At 34.9% G+C, this 21298-nt stretch overlaps 1 protein-coding gene across 1 annotated transcript in view; it reads right to left on the bottom strand.

Annotated features, from left to right (window-relative positions):
* The window catches only part of LOC142345784 (condensin-2 complex subunit D3-like), a 127046-nt gene extending 112720 nt beyond the window's left edge, over positions 1-14326 (bottom strand). The window contains exons 1-2 of the mRNA XM_075398130.1: positions 13857-14326; positions 5840-5985 (exon numbers count right to left, since the gene is read on the bottom strand). Coding sequence (XP_075254245.1) covers positions 5840-5985; positions 13857-14259 — 549 coding nt within the window. The 5' untranslated portion in view covers positions 14260-14326. The remainder of the gene's footprint in view (positions 1-5839; positions 5986-13856) is intronic.
* Between the last annotated feature and the right edge of the window lie 6972 nt (positions 14327-21298).

Raw genomic sequence — 21298 nt, 5'->3', positions numbered from 1 at the left:
GGTCAGCTGGGAACTCCCCATAATAAGCTTTCGTATCATCACTTTTCATAAACTTGTTCGCATTGGGAATCATTTTGTACCCAATGTGTATTCCATTACCGTCAGGAATACCCTTAAATCCAATAATGCTTGGAATTTCTTCGCTGGGAAACGTAATTCCCTCATACTTGCCAAACAAAATTTCATATTTCCCAGAGCTCTTCAACTCTCTGAAAGAAAAATGGCGCAGACCAATTGTGCGCTTAATTGTAGCAAGAAGTTGAGCCACTGTATCAAAGGTTCCTGGAATAAAACTAAATTGCTGTCCACTATAAGGTCTAGAAATAACATTGGCTCCCGAAGAAATCTTTTGGGAATCTTCAAAGTCTTTTAAGTTGTACGCAATTAGATTTCCGTTTACTATGTTTTCTATTTTTGTTGGGAATATGATTTCACTTAGCGCCAATCTCCAATCACCTGCAAGTTGAATTTCGTCATTGAAAAAAATCCGAAATGATGCAAGTGTATTTGAATCAAATATTTCCATTGAAGCTGATGAAACAACGTGAACTGTAAACTCGTCTTCAAACCGGTTGTTGGACATTTTAAACAAGAGGGAGCCTGACAAGTTGTAACTCTGGTTGGTAAAATTTTCCTTGAATTGGTTCCTTGTCTGCGTCGGCTAAGGTGTATGTTGGTGGGCTTAATGTCGGTATTCCCGTTATTTCAAAGACTTCGTCTGTGAATGATTGCATATAACTTTTCCTGAATGCTTTATCTTTTTTAACTACTCTCACAAAGTCTCCAATGTAAAACTTGGGCTTCTGAGTTGAGCTTGTTTGTACTGCCAAAGACACTAGTCGTGGCACATCCGTTTTTGTAACTTTGTTAGGAGCAGTTTTTGTTATTCGATTGACTCTTGAATTGATTGTTTTCACAAATTGGTCTAATTGGTCAATGTAGCTATAGGTCCACTTTTCTTCAAGATACCGATGAATTATCTTTTTGAGAGATCTAATGTTCCTCTCTGCAAAAGCTGACCTTTTTTCGATAAAGGTACTATATAAATGAATTCCACGTTTGGTACACAATTGTTTGAACGCTCCAAGAAATTCTGTACCATCGTCAACCCATACTTTTTCGGGCTGTTTGTTTTTGATCATCTTTTTGAATGCTTCAGCTGCTTCGGTTGCACACTTTGTTTTCATTGGTTCCACTCGTAAATATCTTGACAAACAATCAACCGCTACTAGAAGATACTTTATATTGCGGTTATACTTTGCCAGTTTATCAACGTGTGCCAAATCCAGAGACCAAATTTCGTTGATGTCTTTTACAAAAACTTTAAGCCTGGGAAATTTTAATCGAATTGAACGGTACTTTGTGAAAGACGGCTTTGTCTCCAAATAGGACTGAAATTTACCTAGAGGGAGCTTGCTTTGCGTCTGTAACCGCTTTATGCTTCCATACGATGCTGGTCCTTTTAAATAAAACTGATCCAATTTTTTTTACTTCAGGAAAAGGAAGACCACATCTTCTGACTGGTCTCTTCTTTGTCTGTCGTTTGGTCCGGTTCTTCTTTATATCTTTTTTGGGTTGGTTTCGAGCCACTGTGTTGTTCTCTACTAGAGAAGAGCTCTTGCCGACTGGGTTGTTCTCTACTTGGGAAAAACTCTTGTTCACTTTCAGACGAGGCTTCCAAGATTCGCTTGGCATGTGTATTTGCAACAAGATGAGGTGAGATATTAAGAGCAATTAAAATTTTGGAGTATTTTTCAATGTCAATTTTTTTAGTTGGTTGCTGCAGATTGTACAGAAATGTTGAAGCTTTAATGCCCAGTTTTTCTTTATTAACGTGAAGAACGTCGTTCGACTCTACAGTTACTGGTTCAGTGTGGTTAATCAAGTCAAGTATGATTTTTGATCTTTTGATTTGGTTTTTATTCATAAAATCTAGCTCTAACAATATGGAGTCGAAATCTTTGCTTTTTTGTTTTTTCACTACTGGTTCAATCTCGCTGTCTTCGCTCATGGGTTCTGTTTTTTCCTCTTCTGCTGTTTCAATCATTTTGTCTGCAGTCTCAACTGGTTCAACTGCTTTCTCTGGTTTTTCCATTGAATTCGACTGGTTTCTTTGCAAAAGAGACAGCTGTGCAGCTTTCTGTTTGTAAAGGGGATTGTCCAAAACTTCTTTTTTTACCGGTTGATATGAAGCAAACATTCGTTTTGGAATTAAAATGAATTCTTCGGTGTGCATTACGATTTTGTCAAATAACGATAACAAGCGAAAACAACAGTTTTGACCAAATCTGTTTCTCTAGCAAAAAGTTGCCTCTTTTCTTTCAAACTCGTTTGTCTAGACAATAGTTTTCTGAATGATTTTTCATAGCCTTGGACAAAACTTTTTCGTATTGGAACATTACCACTGACAATGTTGAGCAAAAATTCGCAAAGGAATTTAATGAAATGATTTGGAGCTCTCTCTATCTTCTCTTTTAGTTTTGTATCCGATATGTTTAGCAGCCGCCCCAGCATACAAACTTCTTTCTCTCTCATCGCTTAAACTTGTAATAACGGCTTTAGCTGATGGCAGATAAAAAATTGATGGTCCTGGAGGAACAATATTTGAACAGTAGCGCAAGACGTCTGATGTTTTGGGATCCAAATCAATTAATAAATGACCAAACGGTTCCTTAGTTGCCAGCTCATAGCTTTCTTTTAAAAATTGAGAGTTATTCAACTGTCTGCCAAAAAAACTAATCTGTTGTGTGTCACGTGGTGATTTAAACAATATGATATGTGTTGTATTTAGATCAATTGTTCTGGACCATCTGCTTTGCTGGAACAAATTGTGTTTAACATAAATTACACTGATGTTTCTGTGTCGCCCTGCGGTTGCTAATTTTGAAAATTCTTTGTCATTAAAAATTTCTTCACATGAGTCATCGAACACAAGGAGGCAGTTGTCTAACTCTGAAATGAGTTCAAAATTAGAGAATTTTTTAAAATGTATGTTCAGTTTCTTCTCTAACGATTGGAATTTTGGCTGATCGTGCTGAAAAAAAAATAAATTGTTTGAAATTCTGGGAAAAAAAGTGCCAACTAATAACATTTTGAAAATGAGCTCAGTTTTCCCGCAACAAGATGGCCCGCAAACAGCCATGAACAACCGGTCAGAGGTGGAAATAATTTTATTCATAACTTTGGATTTGGAAGAGCGTATCCAACTGTACAAGAGAGAAGTGAAAACCAAAATGTTGACTCTTCACATTCGAGACTGAAAAAACCAACTTGGGGAGAGACACAGTTATAAGAAAAATTATTACTAAGATTTGTGTAAAGTATACAACCTCTGATCGAAGCAATCTCGAATTGCAAAACCTCCAAGATCGTCTTTCTTGGTGGTCAGCTTCAAAAACCATGTCAGTTATGCCTCCGCCCGAATCTAGTTGATCTTCGGTTTGACTCATTTTGAAACAAAATTATTCAAAAAATGAATTGCTTTTCAAGAATGTTACATAATTATTCAACAATAAAAAATTCATACAAAACATATCCAGAGTCGTTGTCTCCTTGTTTGTAAGTGATTGTATAGTTTGCATTCATCGAATCTTGTTTATCTCTAAAAACAATTGACTCTATATTGTTATCTTTTATCAGCTGCTTGATTTCATCGGGAAGAGTCTCATCGTCCAGAGACATCAGAATTGGCACTGCACGCTAGGGCGTAGGTAAAGGGGTTAGTTTCAACCTTTTCATTTTCTCTTGTAAAGACATGGTACCATTGAAAGTACTCCAGTAGAGAAAGATACTTCTTGAAAGCTTCTATTTCAGCACCAGCACACACGATCTGCTGTTTTCTCAAAACTGTTTGCCCTCTTGTGTCATTTTTTTCTTCCTTGATAAGAGTAACCGTTAACTGATTTTCAGGCGTTATGCAACTGTAAACTGTCAAATTTGGAGACAAATTCACTTGAAGTAGAGACGGAGCTGGTTTCTCCAACCGACGATTCATTCGTCAGCCACTGGTAAAAGAGTTTTGCCTTCTTATTGGCACAATGCTCGCTTCTTTGTCGTTTTGGGCAACTCAATGCATGTAATTTACAAACTGGTGTCTCCCGATATAATTTCAAGTGTTCAATTTTTGGGCAAAACAAAGTTTCCAAGTTGATAACGTTCCTCTGTAACAGCTGCCGTAAAGTTTCCGTTTTTTCTAATCCTTTTGCGTAAAAACCAGAAAAGGGAAATCGAAGAACTATACTTTGAAAAATCTGTTGCATATAATGATAAGGGTACTCTCCTGTCTCCCACGAGAGACCATGAAGAAATTTAGATACCCACAGGAAAGATCTTTGCTCACTCAAAGAAAGTATGTTAAATGAGTTTGGAGGTAAAAACGAAATTGTATCGTTGTAATTTTGGGTAGATACCGCAAGTTCTTTTATTATAAATCCAGATTTTTTACTTCTAAAGCCTTCAAAATCAAGAACAACTGCTCCAGATTTCAACATTCCAGCAAATTGAATAAACTATTTTTGAAGGATTTTACGTATAAACAAAAAGCAATTCCAGTCACATGACCAAGGTACTCATTTGTGACTGAACAAGGTAATACGTAGGAATAGCCTGGACCCTTTTCACTATATTCATATACAAAACCGGAAGCGTCGTGAAGTATCGCATGCAGTCTCAAAATTTTGAACGATTTAAAATATTTGTCGAGGGCTCAATTGTCGATGCCAATCAAACCACCATAGGGTCGTAGTTTCAAAGCTATATCTAAATCAATCACAGGATCCAAATGAAGACAAGTAGCTAAAAAGTATAAAAACCGTTCACCGTATTGTGAATATTCTTTTTCGATTTCCTTATAAGTTTCGTGAATACTCTTCAAATCAACTGTAGCAATTGTAGCCATATGATTTTATGAACGCTCACTCAAAAATGACTCTAGCCAGGCTTTTCCGCCCAAATCAACCTACATGCCAATTTACATGTATCACACACGGCCGTTGTTTTACATGTAGCGCCGCCAAGGATAACCCCCTATTATCACACGTATTAATTCGAAGGATAACCCCCCCCCCCCTATCTTAGTACCCTATTATCTTACTACTGCTGACCAAGTGAAAATTCAGGTCTCTCCTCTCAGCAACAACATCCATTGAATAGTTCTTAATTAACAATTGAACAAAAAATACTGAAAAGCATAGTAACAGAGGCAACAGGCAGAACATATAAAAGACAAAATGCGGCCAAAATTTGACTTACTATATTCAATTTTCATTGGAAAAAAATAAAACAATCATAATTGCGAACCTCAACCAAAAAAACTCCTCTGTATAAATTTGAAAACGCACACAAAACAGCTGAAAAAGCTCGTAAAGCGTCCAAATAACAAGAACAGCTCAAAATTGCCTCAAAATGTCATACATACGCTGAAGATGTTGTATGTAGGCTATATTCTCCCTACATTCATTTGTTAACGTATAAACTATTTTCTTCAAAAAATAGTGAGATGTTAAAAAACTGATTGGAAATGCCGCACGTGTACAAGTTTCCGCTCGGTCTGCAGTTTTTCCACTTCTCTCAAAAAAAGAATGGATAAAACCACTCTTTATCTCTGACATTTTCAGCCGACAGACCTTAACATTTGTTTCAACATACATATCTATTTACTTGTTTCATTCTCACTGTGACCAATTTTAAAACCAGAGATCACCAGATCCCCTCTTCGAGTCGTAAAGAACCAAACAACAATGACTGAACTCTCAAATATTTAATAGCGGTCAAATTGACATCAACGGCGGTCAATTTTTTTTTTTTTAAATACACAAATCAGTAATGTTGACAAACTTGCCTGGCTGGTTTTAAACCCACACGTTGAGAATGCAGAGCTGCTTTCGTTTTCATTTTCACTAGCTTCATCCTCCTGATCAGAGTTATTGTTACAAGCCGAAGTTTTCCCTCTCCCCGACTTGATTGGCGTCTTTTTAGAGTTCGCCTCTGCAACAAAATGTCAATTTGTGGTCGAACATGAGATATTCAAACTAAAAGCGAACTTTATCACCAGCTAAGGCTTCGCAGATAAAATCAACTTTCGTATAATGAGAAATAATGGAGACAGGTACAGAAAAAATATAACTCAACCAATGAGGCTCAGTCATGTGCGTTTGCACATAATGTTGCGACCCAACTCATTCAATTTTTAAACTTTATTCCAGAAATTCCAAAATTCGCATATTGTTCGAAAAAAATGGTGCGTGAGTAAAATCGTTTTAAACTCAAATCAATAAAGGATTTAAATAATCGGACTACAAGACCAGACAAACAACAAAATCCTATAACAACAACAAGCATTAATTAAAATCAAAGTCTTTAAAAAAACATTTAATAATAAAGTCAAAATAGAAACATAACCGATTAACGTCTGAGAATTGCTCTCGAGCGACTAGTGGGAGCTCGAATCTATTGCAGCCGGTTTCATTGGGGGGGGGGGTAACTAAATTCACTAAGGGGCCCTCAAAAAGGACGTCATTAGAGGTTATTATATAGCACTATAACCACTAAAATTGGAGTGAAAAATTTTTGGGTGCACTTTTCATTTGACTTTGAGTTGTCAAATGGCGCCACTTGAGTTGAGCTACTGACACTTGTGAATGACAAAGAAATTTAGATCACACAAAAGAAAAGTGCAATGTGCGTATAAGGCACCAGTAATGTCAAAACGGATATGCAAAAATTTAGCAGGAAAAAGATCAACACGTTTACAATAATTGCTTCCAAACTTTGTTTGAGAGCAATTAACCAGATAATAAAACTCAAATTACAAATAACCGTGCACTTCATTAGAAAATATAGGCGAGTTGTCCTTGAGAATAGGAAACAAGTCGAAAAAAGGGGAAAAATTCAAGAATATATTTTTTTAAAAAACCACTACCGTGACCAGACTGAATTTATTTTGAAGAACTTTAATCCTATCTCCATAGGGAGTCTTTGATACATGTCAGTACCGACAAAAATTATACAACTACAAAAGAAACGACAAATACGAGCAAAAATAAAAAATCAACAAAACAAACTTAGCGAGAAAACTGACAAAGCCGTGAAAATCAATAGTTCTCAAATTAAAAAATCATATACATTCAGTTACTCGCTATTTCAACACCATTGGGATCTCATTTATGTGTCATGATGAGACAAGATGACAAAAAACCTCCAACTAGTAAAACGTACAAAAAATCGCAAAAATTTTTATAAAAACTTGTAATATCAAAGCCATAAAACCATTAGAAACAACATGAAACAGCTATAAAACTGAAATTGAAATGACTAGAAAAATTATTTTACCTGTCTCTACTGAGACTGAGCTACAATTTCATAGAAAACAGATTAAAACTCGCAAAAACTCAAAAATTCACTGATTTTTGAAACGAAAAAGTCACAAGCACCAAAAAGCCTTTTGGGCCTGTCATTAATGAGAATACTTTCGTAATCAATTGCTTCCCATATGCCCATCAGGTGCAACTCTTTTGTAGGCACTACGTGACAAAGATGTAAGAGTCAAGGCAATAAAACCATAAGTTAGAATAAAAACAAAAAAAGAGACTAATGTTTGATAGGCTAAAAAAATGATGGGACCTGCTATTAGCGAGAATAAGCTGCAAGTTGACAAAAGGAAGAACAATAAGATAAACGTTCAAATATACATTTTTATGAAAAAAATATTTTCAGTAAGTAAAATTGTTGGCTATCAACTGAAACCATTATACAGATTCATTTACATCTCTAAAACAAGCCACTGAGACCTAACATTGTCTAGAATATGATATACGACTACCGAAAAAACAACAAACACAGACAGAAATCAAAAATTGCACTGAGTGTAAAACGGTGTCAAAGATGCTAAAAGCCTGAGCTGTTAACGATAAAATTTATTTATTCAATTGCACATTTTTTGAAAACAAATGGCAAATCTTCTTAAAGGGAAAACGTTACACAACTAAAACTAACCTCAGAAAAGAACAAAAACCTAATTAAAAAATATTAAAATGTCAAAAAATAATGAAGCCATGGAAGCATTAGACAAAACAAAAAACCACTATCAAGATAAATTTTACTTCACTAGAAAGAGCATGGGACCTGTCTTTACTGAGACTAAGCTCTAGATTGACAAAAATAAGATAAAAATATGGCAAATTCAAATGCCCAATAAAAAATTTCGTAAAACAAGTACATTAAAAATCATGAGAGCCTTGACATATCAATTTATAGTTTCACTTATACAACTTAAGGAAGCCATTTTGATCCTTGATTAGCAAAAATAAAATAATATATATATAAAATAAAAAATAAAAAAAACTATGAGCTTTTCTCTGTGGGCATGAAATACATTCATTGAGTCTCATTCTCACATAATAACATTTTTCATTAATAGAGACTGAATTTGAAATCATTCTGGACTGTATTTAACTTTAACAAAAATGCGAATAATATTTTATAGGAAGACGAAGTCCCAATATAATCTGAATAATTTTCGATATTAGACACCCATGATGAGACCAAAACTAGCCTTGATATTTCTGCATGTCCGTTTAAAAGGCATATATATTAGCGAAATAGATAATTCCGCACAGAAAAATTTCAACATAACAAATGCTTTTTGGATAATTATCGAAATCAATAAGCGAAAAACCGGCAGATACACATGGCATGCGGAAGTATTAGTAGTCAGCACTGAAGTAGAAAAAGAGCGTCAGCAGTTTCTGGATCTGCACTTCTGGCAAATTTCAGGAAAGTGTTCCAAAGATGCCTATTGGGTGCCGCCAGTTTTATTAAAAAGTCCGAAATTATGAAGTTTTACCAAATTTTAGCCAAAAAAATCAGATCAAACAATTCAACGACCCTGCTCAAAGTTTAAAGCTAAATGAAATTACCCATTCAATAACAATTTTTACATATTTAAGCAAAAATTGACAAAAGTTTGGGCAAAAATTAGGACGAATCTGAACAACCGAAGCTAGTCAAATATTCACAAAACTTTAATATATCGATTACTCATTGGAAACAAAATTTTAAAAAATCCTTTTAAGTTTACCTTCTACGCTGGACGGGATTTCTGATGATACCACTCACAATTCTCTAGGATCTATATATCGATGGGCAAAAGCTGACTAAACAAAACATAAACCGACTAATGTCGGAAGAATTGCTTTCGAACGACAGTCGAGGCAAATAAGTTCAGGCGCTGTGGCCTAGAAAAAAATTTATGGGTGCAAAAATAGTTGTCCACGCCGGGATTCGAACCGTTGACCTCACGATCCCTCACCAGAAGCACTGCCCGCTCGGCTATCAGGCCCTTCTTTTTGCTATACTACAAATGATTTTATATTAGCAACAAGCTTTACTTGAAAGCGATCGCTCAAAATGAAGAACGAAAGCGCGAAAAAGTCACTTGAGAAGTCAAAGAACATTCTGGAAGAAAAGCGCTAAAACGGTCAAGCGAAAAATTAAAAATCCAGTTGAGCGTAGAATTCCTCTCCCCACTAAGGTGGGATCGGAAAATTCTGACTGAAATTTGAAAACCAAACCGACTAACGACGGATAAATTGCTCCCAAACAACAGGCGGGGCAGCTTAATTTAGAGGGGGTGCAGCCTAGAAACGTCATATGGGTGCGAGAAAGGCCTCCAAAGGGTTCCGACTACTGACCTCCAGGTTGGCACACTGACACACTCAGCTTCAACCGCTTTGATTTGCATTCGCTCACAATCGCTTTTACCAACGAACTTGATTTCAAAACGAGAGCAACTGAGATTGCCAAAAACGAAAACTGAATTGTGAAAGGGTCACTCAAGAAGTCAAAGAATACTCCAGAGAGAATGCGCGAAAATGGCCAAGCAAAAATTTTGCGTAAAAAAGTTTACAATAGTTCCATCAACATTCTTGAGAGCAATTTAAAAGCTATTTGGCAGTAGGTTCTATAGCTAATAAAGCTACTGAGTCATAATTGTATGAAAGACTATTTGAAAACATAGCTGGCAGATTGCCAGAAAATAGCCGCAATAGATTCGTAGATCGGCAGTCTAAAAAAAACAGTAAAAAAGACAGACCAAAAGAATTCGTCTTTTCATTGAGGGCTGATCTGTTATATTTTGATTAAAAATCTGTATAAGTTATTGCTGCCTCTATTAGCTGATCTCTAATAACCTTCATTTAGAGTGACACACACCCATTTGACCTTATCTCTTTGAATTAAAGTAAATAAAAGTCAATTTCAAAGTGAGGAAGTCATTTCTGAGAGTGAGGTAAGTCAAGTGTGACCAAAAATTTAATCACGCACATGAACAAAAAAACTCGCTCCACTACGAGCGCAAAATGACGTCACACATGCAATTCAGTTGAAATTGCATGAACGAATGAACAAAAAGTGGCTGTGACGTCATATGGTCGTAACAAAAATCATGACGACGAAATAAAAAAACATAGCAGGACAAGTCCTGACACACAATTCAAAGAATTTTCATTGACTAAACAGAAAACTAGACCAAGAACGGACAATGAATGGATTGGGAAAACCATTTCGAAAAAAATCCGATCCAAAAAAATCGAAAACACTGTAAAAATCAAAGTGAAATTGCCGCAAGTGAACAAAAATTCACTAGCGAGAAAGCGCATTTTTGTTCAAACACCATTTTCTCACTCTATTTTAAATTTAGAGCGAAAAAATTTCACGCCACAAAACCACTCGCTTTTTCGCTCCACTTCCTGTTTCAGCGTGACCAAAATCACTACTCCAATTTGACTTCAAAAATCATGAAAATGTGTGAACAGATCTTAAAAAAAAAAGACAGCGCCCCAATACAATTCAAATTCTTTGAATTGTAGAAAACCAAGAGAAGGCCAATAATAGCCCCAGCAATCGCTGTGCGGCTATTAATAAACGACTTCAATATAGATTCAGTTGAAAAAGCCATTTACAAAAACTTCGAGTAAGAATGACAGATAAAAGCAATAGACTACTTATTAAGACTTTTGGTTAACTTTTGGTTAAGAGCAACAAAAAGAGGGAACCTGTATAGCGCAAAAACTGAACTCGTCACTAACTGACATCATTTAGGTCGGAGCAAAAGTTAGGGTCTCGTTGATATGCTCTTCATGGATCTTCAGAAATTGAGTTGCTGAAGTTAGTGAAAATGAGGGGTTTATCATATCAGTGAGGTACGCCAGATATGATAAGAAATTTCATCGTTTACCTAAAACGTACGTTTTTACTGTGTAAATGGATAAAATGAGAAACAATCTCATAAAAAATCTAAAAGTTCCCAGTTTTTTCACGCCTGAGCATAAATCAAATGTCTTGAGCAAATATAACGCTTTAAGATCACACATTTTGCTGTAATAAGCTTTTTGGTACCATAGTGTACAATACCAGAACATTTTCCTATTGCATCGCATGATCAATCGAAAATTAATCAACTAGCCCTGATTTCCATTTAAAAATCGAAAAAATGCAGATTAACTGAACACTTCGTTCTCTCAACTATAGAAAATAATTTGTTTTGGGATTTTTTAAATCTACTTACGGTTTAGCTTGTTTCTCATCAAATAATTTAGGATCCATGAGCCCTATTTAATTGGATAAATCCAATTTGTTATGTCCAATTAAAATTGAGGCAATTGAGCCAATATTTTTGTAACAATTCAAAACGCCAAGTTTTTCTTAAACTCGTGGACAAAGGAAAACAATTTATCCAAACTCAAATTTCACCAACCTTTACAGGAGCGCAAATATTTTAAAAGTTCAAGAACGTCATGCAAGGCGTACTACACACATGAAGTCAAATTTGCCAACCTTCAACCGCTTTTCAACTCTCTATAACTTTTGTTATTTGTAATAGATGGTGTGTCATTAGGGTGATTATTTTAATCTGTGATTGAAATAGTATATTCATCCATTTTCTCAATCGTGTCATCCCAATTGCTTCATCCTTAACAGAAAGGGACAGTAGTCAAGAAATCAATGAGTTAGTCAGAACTTCATTTTCTTTGTTTTTCACGTGCTATTTAATTTCTTCGTTTCGCCAAACCAGCATTCAATTAATACTGCAAGAAAAAAACTTGAGAAAAACACAGTGTAGTCTGTTCCAGTTTCCAGTCTTCTGCATTTCTGAAACAAAATTTTACGGCTACGAGTAGCTTGAAATGAGAAGAGTTTCACTGAATACACGTGACGGGGAGCCGCTGTTTCGCTAAGGATTATTGGGCTCGTTTTCGATTATGCAGAAAAAACATGACAATATTATAGATTTATTATAACTATTGGTAACTTCGAAAACCACAATTACCAATGTTTTTGGCCACAAAACGTTCTTGTCGAGAACTTTAGAGCGTAAGAAAAACTTAACTTCGAATCGGAAGTCATCAATTTGAATATGGAGTTGTTAAAGAAAATCCTTAATTTCTCAATGATTCATAGAAAAAGACTGATAATCAAAGTCGTCAATAATGCAAAAGAATTCAAACTTAAAGGGTTCGTGTTTCGTCTCCGCACGTTTTATGAAAACTCTACAATAATTTATGATAATATTTATCATAATTGAAGTGCAATAAGTATTTCAGGTACCCAGGTTTTTTGGTTCCAAAAAATTCAAAATTTATCCTGTTGTTTTTGTTTCACACTTTAGCGTAATAGCTTGGGTTTTGTTCGAAGCATCTTGATAAAACATAAACGACTTAACGTCGGAAGAATTGCTCTCGAACGACTAGTGGTACCTCTAATCAATTGCAGCCTGCTTCAGTCGGGAGGGGTGGTGGAGGGAGGGGGAGCCTAAATGGGACTAAGAAGTTCAATTGTGGGCTTCAAATAACCACATTAGGGGGTTAACATATACCACTATTAAGATTTAAAGTTTAAAATGGCACCAGTTTCGGCGCACTTTTCATTTGACTTTTAATATTAAATTGCCGCCAATTGAGTTCAGCTGCTTGAAATTGTGATTGAGAGATAATTTTAGATCACGCGAAACGCAAAAAGTCAAGGGCGTAAAAGTCACTCGAAAAGTCAAAACCGTTCAGCGAAAACTTTGCATAAAAAAGACAAACACGTTTACAATAAGTGCTATGAACTTCGTTCAAGAGCAATTAAAAATGATGTTTGATGAGAAATCAAACGTTTCTGAAATTTTGATTTGATATATCTTAAGCCTTCAAATGCACATGTGGGAACTTTCTGTGTAACGCACAGAAAAAGCGAACTTTCTTGTTGGCTTTTAAAGTTGCTTTACTAAAAAACTGCTCCCATTAAATCACCAACTAGCTTCAAGGCAGGTGAAAATTAATGGAAAATTTATTGCCTCCATAATGAAAAATTAAGTTAACTAAAACGCGTATTTATGGCCAAGTTGTAGAAACTCCCAACTGAAGGAAAAATTATCCTACTGAACAGTAATGAATCACTTTGCGACTGTTAATTAAATTATCGACTGTTAATTTTAAAATCAAGTTATTCGCCAATTTTACACGTTAAAAAACTGAACTAAGGCACGCAATGGGTAGAAACAGGTAGAATTTCGCCGTGTCCCATCAGAGATAAATAAGCTTTAAATATAACTTCAGACTTGCAACAATCAAACCTGCAACATTAACGTAAAGAAGTAAATTTCACTCGGTGGTAAACGAGAAGCATTTGATCATTGCTTAAACTTGCTCCTAAGTCGTTTTTGCCACTGAAATTGTAAATTTCAGAATCGTTTAACTAAATAAACATAGTTTCTAAAGAAACCCTATATCGCTATGTATCTCAGTGTTTTATGCAGTTAATATGGCAATACGTACCTTGCTTTCCTTTCTTTATCAAATTATGGACCTTTCACTCACCTCTTGTCAAAAACTTGCATACACTCAGGGGCTGTTCAACCGCATATTGGAATGTACCCACATCGAATATGGAATTGGCTCCTGCTCCGTCGATAACCAGAACATTCAGGAAGCATATATAGGACCAGAGATTGAGAACCAAGCCAGGATGAGTCAACTTCTCAGTAGGAACTAATGGCTTCCTCAGTTCATGGCATATTTTTAAGATCTCCAGCCCAGAGGATGTGAACGTTGACCACAATAAAGAACTATGTTCTCCCTGGTTAATGATGTCTGTCAATGATTTGAATGCTGCTGTTACAGCGGTAAGATTTTGTATTGAGAATTCTGCTAGGGTAAAATTGGGAATGTTCTTTTGGCACCATTGAGACAGGGCTGTTTCGTTCAGCTGTGCCCGCCCCATTCAGTACCCTAAAACTTATGTATACACTTCATCCGAAGAAAATTTGTGTAAATTAAAGATCACAGTAACCCAAATAGTCGACCTTAATTGCTCAAACTTCTTTTTAAATCTCCTATAAAAAAAACTTTCCTGAAGATCGTAAAGAAAATGCCTTCCTCGAAGTTCCAGAATTCAATAAAATTTTAAAATTCATTTTCTTGAAAAAAAATTCTGCCTTTCAGTTTCCGAGGAGCATTTGTTCGCTTTTACGCAATCATGTTTACTCAATCTCAACCAACACATCAATGCAGAAAAATTACAATTTCACTAAAATTATTAATTCATTAAAATCAATCAACGCGATTCAAACCTAGTACTTAATTTATTTTAATAGTAGCAACATTCCTCAATTGATTTATTCGCGTGTTAGTTGCTAGCTTTGTCTTTTGCTTCTTCTATTTCCTATTTCTGTTCTCACCCCACGTGTGGGAGGAAGGAACTTTACGCAACTGTTTTTTGTCCAGACGATTCTGACCGATCGATATATTTATTGTAAAGAGTTGTGTGGCATCACTAGAAAGCTCATCCAGCGTAAAGTGTGCAATTGAAAAGCTTTTTTCAAAATTTTTGACTTTTTCCAGGAGTTAACGACGTTAAAATTTTTATGAACATTTCACTTTTCAGATTGATTTTGTTTACATTTCTGCACTTTCAAACTTGATATGAAGAATAAATTTTGTCTCATCGTGGTTTTTTTCTACAATAAGTTGAGATTTGGATATAGATTTTTCATTTTCTTTTTTTCTTTGCTCTTACTCTTGGCGGCCATTTGACTTCTATTTTGTTTTTTTCTCGCGACTTTCTAGCGAAGTATAAAGCGATGCATTTGTTTTAGTGGTGAATATAAGCTATTGTCTGAATTGGTCTGCGGCAACTTACGATTTTGTTGAATAGACGCTAAAAGTTCAATAAAAAATATTCATTTGTTGTTCTTTGTCGTGTTGTCACTGAGTCCCAACACTGGCATCTCTCACTGAATAACTCATGAAGTTTCAGCAAACGTAAATAAAGTTAGCATTTAATAGCTTATGGCATTTCTTAATTTGAAACTACGTTTTCAAAAAAAATAAATAATCATATATGTTTTTCTTCCGTAGTTTTGTCACCGTCTGCCTAAAAAATCTCACTGATTTCAGTGCTGGAATATAGTTAATTTAGCAATGCTGGAGTTCTTAACTTCGGGTTTTTACGACTGGACACTAAATAATTCCAAAAAATATAGTGAAATTTAAGTGCTCAAAAAATTCAGGCTTTTTCTTAGCTTGATATCAATCTCATTCGTTAAAGTCAACATAAGTCAAAAATTAGTCACATCTCAATCTAACTTTTCCTTTTAGTTGATAGCCAAATCACAGGTCTGAAAGTTTCAATGACGCCGAATTTTTGATAAGTTTTGTTGTTTACAATTCGAGCTATCAACATTTCTGATTGTTTTTCACACGTATTGTCTTTCCGAGGAAGCATAATGGAAACTTCTGAATGTGTCCATTCAAAAACTAACGGATGTAAAATTTGCAAGGTTTTAAAAAAAACAGATTAAAGAAGTTTTTGTTGACTTGTAAATTACTCTCATTAACAAGAGGTTGCAGCTGCTTTATATTCAAACGTGTGTTCTGATCTTAGTAAATTTGGCAACTTTTCTGTGAGGTTGCGTTTGTTTTTATAATTTCAACACCAACATTTTTATGAAATCGGAGATTTACAAATGTCTTTTTCGCATTTTTTCCATTTTCGCATATGTGAGTCTGTGACAAAAGATTGATAAGAAAACGCTTTTATAGGTGCCAGGATCAAAACTGAAATAACTCTAGCGCCACCTATGATTATCTAGCTAAGGTGAACACAACTTGAATTTGTCTATAACCATTATTATAATAGCTTTATAAGAAAGCAGAGGTCATTTTTTAGTTCCGCGCGTACTCATACACTTAGATTGAGCTCATGGAGTTGATCGAATACAGTGAGAGGACAGGTAAGTTGGATAATAATGAAATCAGAAATTAAGAAACCATAAAGTTGGAAATGTAGTTTGAAAACGTGATGATGTTGATTTCTGGATCTCACTTTTGTTTGGTAAAACCAATTGTTTACTTGCAAAACTTTACCTTTGCAAAATTTAAATTTTGATTTACTGTCTGTCGTTCCATTTAACAAAGTGTTCATTCTAGTGAGTAAAGAAAACAACACTGTTCTTAACTTCTTAACCACTTTTCTTGCATACACGTATCCCAGTTTTTACGAATCTATCAAAGTTTTAACTACAAAAATTGATCTACTTAGTCTAGCAAATGGGGTGATTATTTCCAAATGGTGCATCGCTGCTGTTGTCTGAATTGGACTGTGGGTAACTAAGGATTTTGTCGACTTTGACGATACGTGTTTTCATTAAAATTTTGTGAAATTTATCTAATCCCATTTTGTATTGCTACTGAATACCAAAGCTGAAAGGTCTCTTTAATGTTCTGATGAGACCTTTTAAGGCTATAAAATGTCTCTTTTATAGTTAACGGTTTGCTAAAATTGAATCTATTTGTTTTGGCAAAGAAATTGTGCAAATTTTAGTGTTTTGGCTTCAGAAGTTCTTTTGTGTATGTTTGTCTCATTCTCAAAAATGAAAGATCTAATTGATTAGAGTAGAGGCGGAGAAGAAACTTATAAACCGCTGAACATAAAAAAAAATCTGAATCTAAATTTCCCTTTCAATTGTTTGTCAACCATTGTTTTAAATATAGAATTCTTTAGCTTTGTCTATATTTGGTTTTCGAATTTTTTTTAAATTTGGTTGATCACAATTCAACTTATCAATTATTTTGATTGCTGACATCTCCAATTGGTTTTTATCAAGATGTATAATTGAAACTTCTGCCTCTTTTTATTCAGTGACGAATGTTTTAAAAAAAATAAGAATGTTTTGCCTTTCAATGTTGTATTGTCGGTCCATGAATTTATCTCATTAACAACACGCCCTAGCTGAATCATACTCAATCCCGATTGTTGGTGCCCACAGTTGTTTGAAGTTTATTGAGGTTGTATTTGGTTAGCATCATTTTTTTTAAAATCGGAGTTTTATTCAGGATCTTTTCTGTTGTTTTTTTAATTTCCGCATGTTTGTTTACATGAGATAACCAAATTGCCAGAGTATCTATTGAAAGTTCCACGAGCAACCATAAAACACTTAAATAATAACATATCACGCGATTTTATAGACTGGGTAACTTCTTTTTAAATTTGATCTGATTTCGCATTCTCAATTTAGATTTTTAAGGGGGTTCAGAGGTCGTGTTTTTTGGGGCTCAATTTTGGCTCTCATTTTTTTTTTCGCTAAAATTAGTTGTTCACTTAATAAAATTTCTGCCTGTTTTTTTTTCTGCCTTAGAAATTGCATTTCATGTCTGTCGTTTCCTATGCTCGACTGTTCATTTTAGCGAGATAGAAAATGAGCTCACTAGAATAAAACTATTTTTGTTTAGACATCTGTCATTTTGAAAGAATCTATCAAAGTCAAAATAAGAAAATTTGAACTACTTCCTTAGAGGCACTCTGCTTCTGCTTCAATTGACAGACAATTGGGACAATATTGTGGATGAGTGAGGTCGGAAGGTTATGTGCAATCGTACATCATCGAGCCGCTTGATAACTTGTAACTTCATTAATGAATGTACAAATAGATTTTCTGCATTTTGTGCACTTCAGTTTCTATGTGGTTAAATTAGATGTATATTTAAATCAGTTGAGCCTCTCTTATTGATATGCACAGACTTAACGTACTCAGTAGTTCTAAACGCAATTATTTTCACCGCCGAGTAGAAATAATATCCCTACATACCTTTCATGCGTTCATTTTACTTTAGAACAAGCAATCTTTCCAAAAAACTTAGCTCTATTTTTTTTATCTTCCAAAGACCCAGAATCCAATGACCTTAGAAGATGGTGGTGAATTTTACTACAAATAGCACTTTTCAGTTATATTAAACTTTGATTTTAAAAATGTTCCGCTTTCCCAGAAAAAGTTTTATTTGCGATGACATCCAAAATCTATGAACGCTCTATTTGACGCAAAACATAACAAAAGTTTGTCTTTTCACGCCAAAGCAGCTTTAAAAAAACATTTTGGAGATTTGGAAAATCGTTGACAAGCAAAAACGTACTTACTCTCAGGTGAAAATAATACTTTCAATAATAATTCCAAGACTGAAGACGGGGGAAACTCCCCTGTTAGGACCAGAAGTGTTTACTCCCCGAGGAGGATCTGTGTATTCCTCGAAATTAATTCATTAGATTGTCGACTTTTGCTCAGAAACACTCGCTTTCAGGTTTTTGCAAAACTTCTGCATCCTGAAATTTTTAAAGAAATGATTGTCTTCAAATATTGAACACCGACGCTTCTTACAATAAATGTTTTAAATACTTTTTCAGATTTTTGTCACCTCAACACCTGTAACCATGTAATTAAATCGATTTCGAGCCTTGCCTTTTTATGTTTCAAAATGAGAGTGGATATAGTCCCGGTCCACATGGTGGAATTTCTATTTAACCGTTTTCTGAGATAAAATGTTCTCTATTTTGTTTTTGCTTTGAATCGAATCTGCCATTTGTTTACAAGAGACTGGAAGTGCCAATGTTTTGTTTCCAAAAACGCGATGAGGCGTTTTCATAATCTGATTATAGTCTTACAATAAACAAGTGTTATTTTTCTCAGTTCTTTTTGAGCATTTATGCATTTTATTTTATCTTGAGTTGACTTAGTACCGTTGCAATTAGTTATTGAACAATCCGGGATAAGGATTTATAAAAAAATTATATCAGTCAATTTCTGACGGATACTTGTGCTGCTCTTACATATTCGCTTTGGTAAGATCGAACAGAAAAAAACTATTTGGATAGTATTTTCTCACCAAGAAATCAAATTAAGACCGCCTAATGTGACAAATTTCTCTTCTTTCACTTGCAAAAGTAAATATTCAGGGTTATGTTTGTGGTGATAACTACAGCAAACATCACAGGATAATATTTTGTTTACTTAAAGTGACAGTAAGTTCAACCCAAAGTTCTTCAAAAGCTGCAGGCAGCGTGGAAAAAGTTCTTATTCTCCTAAGATTGCAGTTAAACTTGAAGAGCAAAAGCAACATTGAACAGCAGATTACCATCACATTTAAGACGTTATACTGCTGATTCAAAATCATCACAGCTGTTCTGCCACTTTTTAGTTAGGGCGATAATGACATCTATTGAGTTTAACACCTTTTGGGCTTTGTCATTGATTAACAACTGAGGGTGGAAATTTTTTTTGCCATTGAAGAAGTCCTCAATTTGTCCAATTTTTGCCGATGTGGGTTTGTGCAAAAAATAATCTTTACTAAATAATTCCCATAAATATTTCTGACTTCTTTCGCTTTCAGGTCAAACGCCGAACAACGACAACCTGGTAAAAAAATCAATGGACATAACTCGAAGAATCGTGCTACATAAATGCTTGAAAAGAAAAAGAAATAACAAAAACCGATAGTTTATTGCCAACTGTCCAATAAATCTGTAGAAACCATTTTGAAAAGGCAGACTAAATTTTCAAATGGCGTAGGTGGGTGGGCAGATTTTGTCGAAAAATGTAGACAAACGTCGGTATAATTCGACGCCAGAAAAGCTTTTACATCTGTGCCACAATATGTAATTGAAAAAATAGCGTCCTTAGGTTTTGATTCTCTTTTTATTGGACTGCTCGAGTCTTTTAAATGCAAAACGAAGAAAGTAAACCATGCGTTTTCTAACGTCCTTTTATTCCTCAGGCTAGTTTGTTATTTTGTTGATCATATTCAATAGTGTTGGAACGGGTTCTCTCGAGCAGCTAATTTTTTTTGTGACAACCTCAAAAATTTTACTGAGTCTCTGTCAATTGACAATCAAAGAAACATTGACAACCTTTCCTTTTGGGCGCAGGTGCAGAAATTAGATTTTCACTGCGAAAAATGCACGGTCATTTCGTTTGGAAAAGGCAACAATGTTCAGCTCCCTCTCAACGGCTGGGCCCTCAAACACGTGGACTCCATCGTGAACTTTGGAATTATTTTCAGTAAAAAATCAACCTGTGACAAACATCAAATACTGCATTGCGGAAGCCTAGAAATTCTACATTTCTTAAAGCGCTATGTTCCAAAGCGAGTAAATGTCTCCAGACGCAACATTTTATGTTGGTCACTTGTCTAATCAATCTTGCACAATGGATATCCGACATGCACCTTTCAGTAGCGTCCTTCAGAAAACATGGAAAACTCCAATTTCGCTGTCTTAGGTGTACCAGATTTCTTTTTTTAGAAGATTTGACTTATTTGAGGTCGAAAAAATTTTTGACGTCAAAAAATTGCTTTTTATTAAAATGTTGTTACTATTTTTGCAGGTCGTAAGCATGTTTTTCCATCTTTCTAAATATGCCAATGTTTTGGTTTGTACACATTTCATATTTCCCCAGACATGAATTAAGTCTTCTACTACCAATACTATTCAAAAACAAGCCGATCAATAACTGCAAGTTCAGTTACCCGAACAGTAATTTGGAAACGTTTAGCTATCAAAACAAAATAATTCTTCTCAGAACTAACAATGCCCAACAAAGAAGGCAACCGATTGTGCATAAAAACCGTTTCGACTACATGGCAGTTTCCTTAGTTTAAACAGCATTTGAAAGAAAAAAGCGGTGACAGACTTCGAAATGACAGAGAAAAATGTTATTGTTTTTCCTTTTGGTTGGCACTGTTCAACTGATCTGTTGGTCAGGTAAAGTGGCTCTGAGTTGTTCATTCAAATATTTGGATTGTATTTCGGTATTGTACAGCTATGGATTTTTATTTCGTCTTCCAGATTTTGTTGCGACCATATGACGTCACAATCACTTCAAATCTGTTTTTTTTGTGCATTCGTTTATACAATTTTAACTGATATGCGTGCTTGACGTAGTTTTAACTCTCAGTTGAGACAGTTTGTTCGTTCTCGTGATTAAGTTTTTGGT

This window comes from Convolutriloba macropyga, chromosome 9 (genome assembly GCF_964194025.1).
Source record: "Convolutriloba macropyga chromosome 9, txConMacr16.3, whole genome shotgun sequence".
Classification (NCBI taxonomy): Eukaryota; Metazoa; Xenacoelomorpha; order Acoela; family Convolutidae; genus Convolutriloba; species Convolutriloba macropyga.
This window is presented reverse-complemented; position numbering and strand designations above follow the sequence as displayed.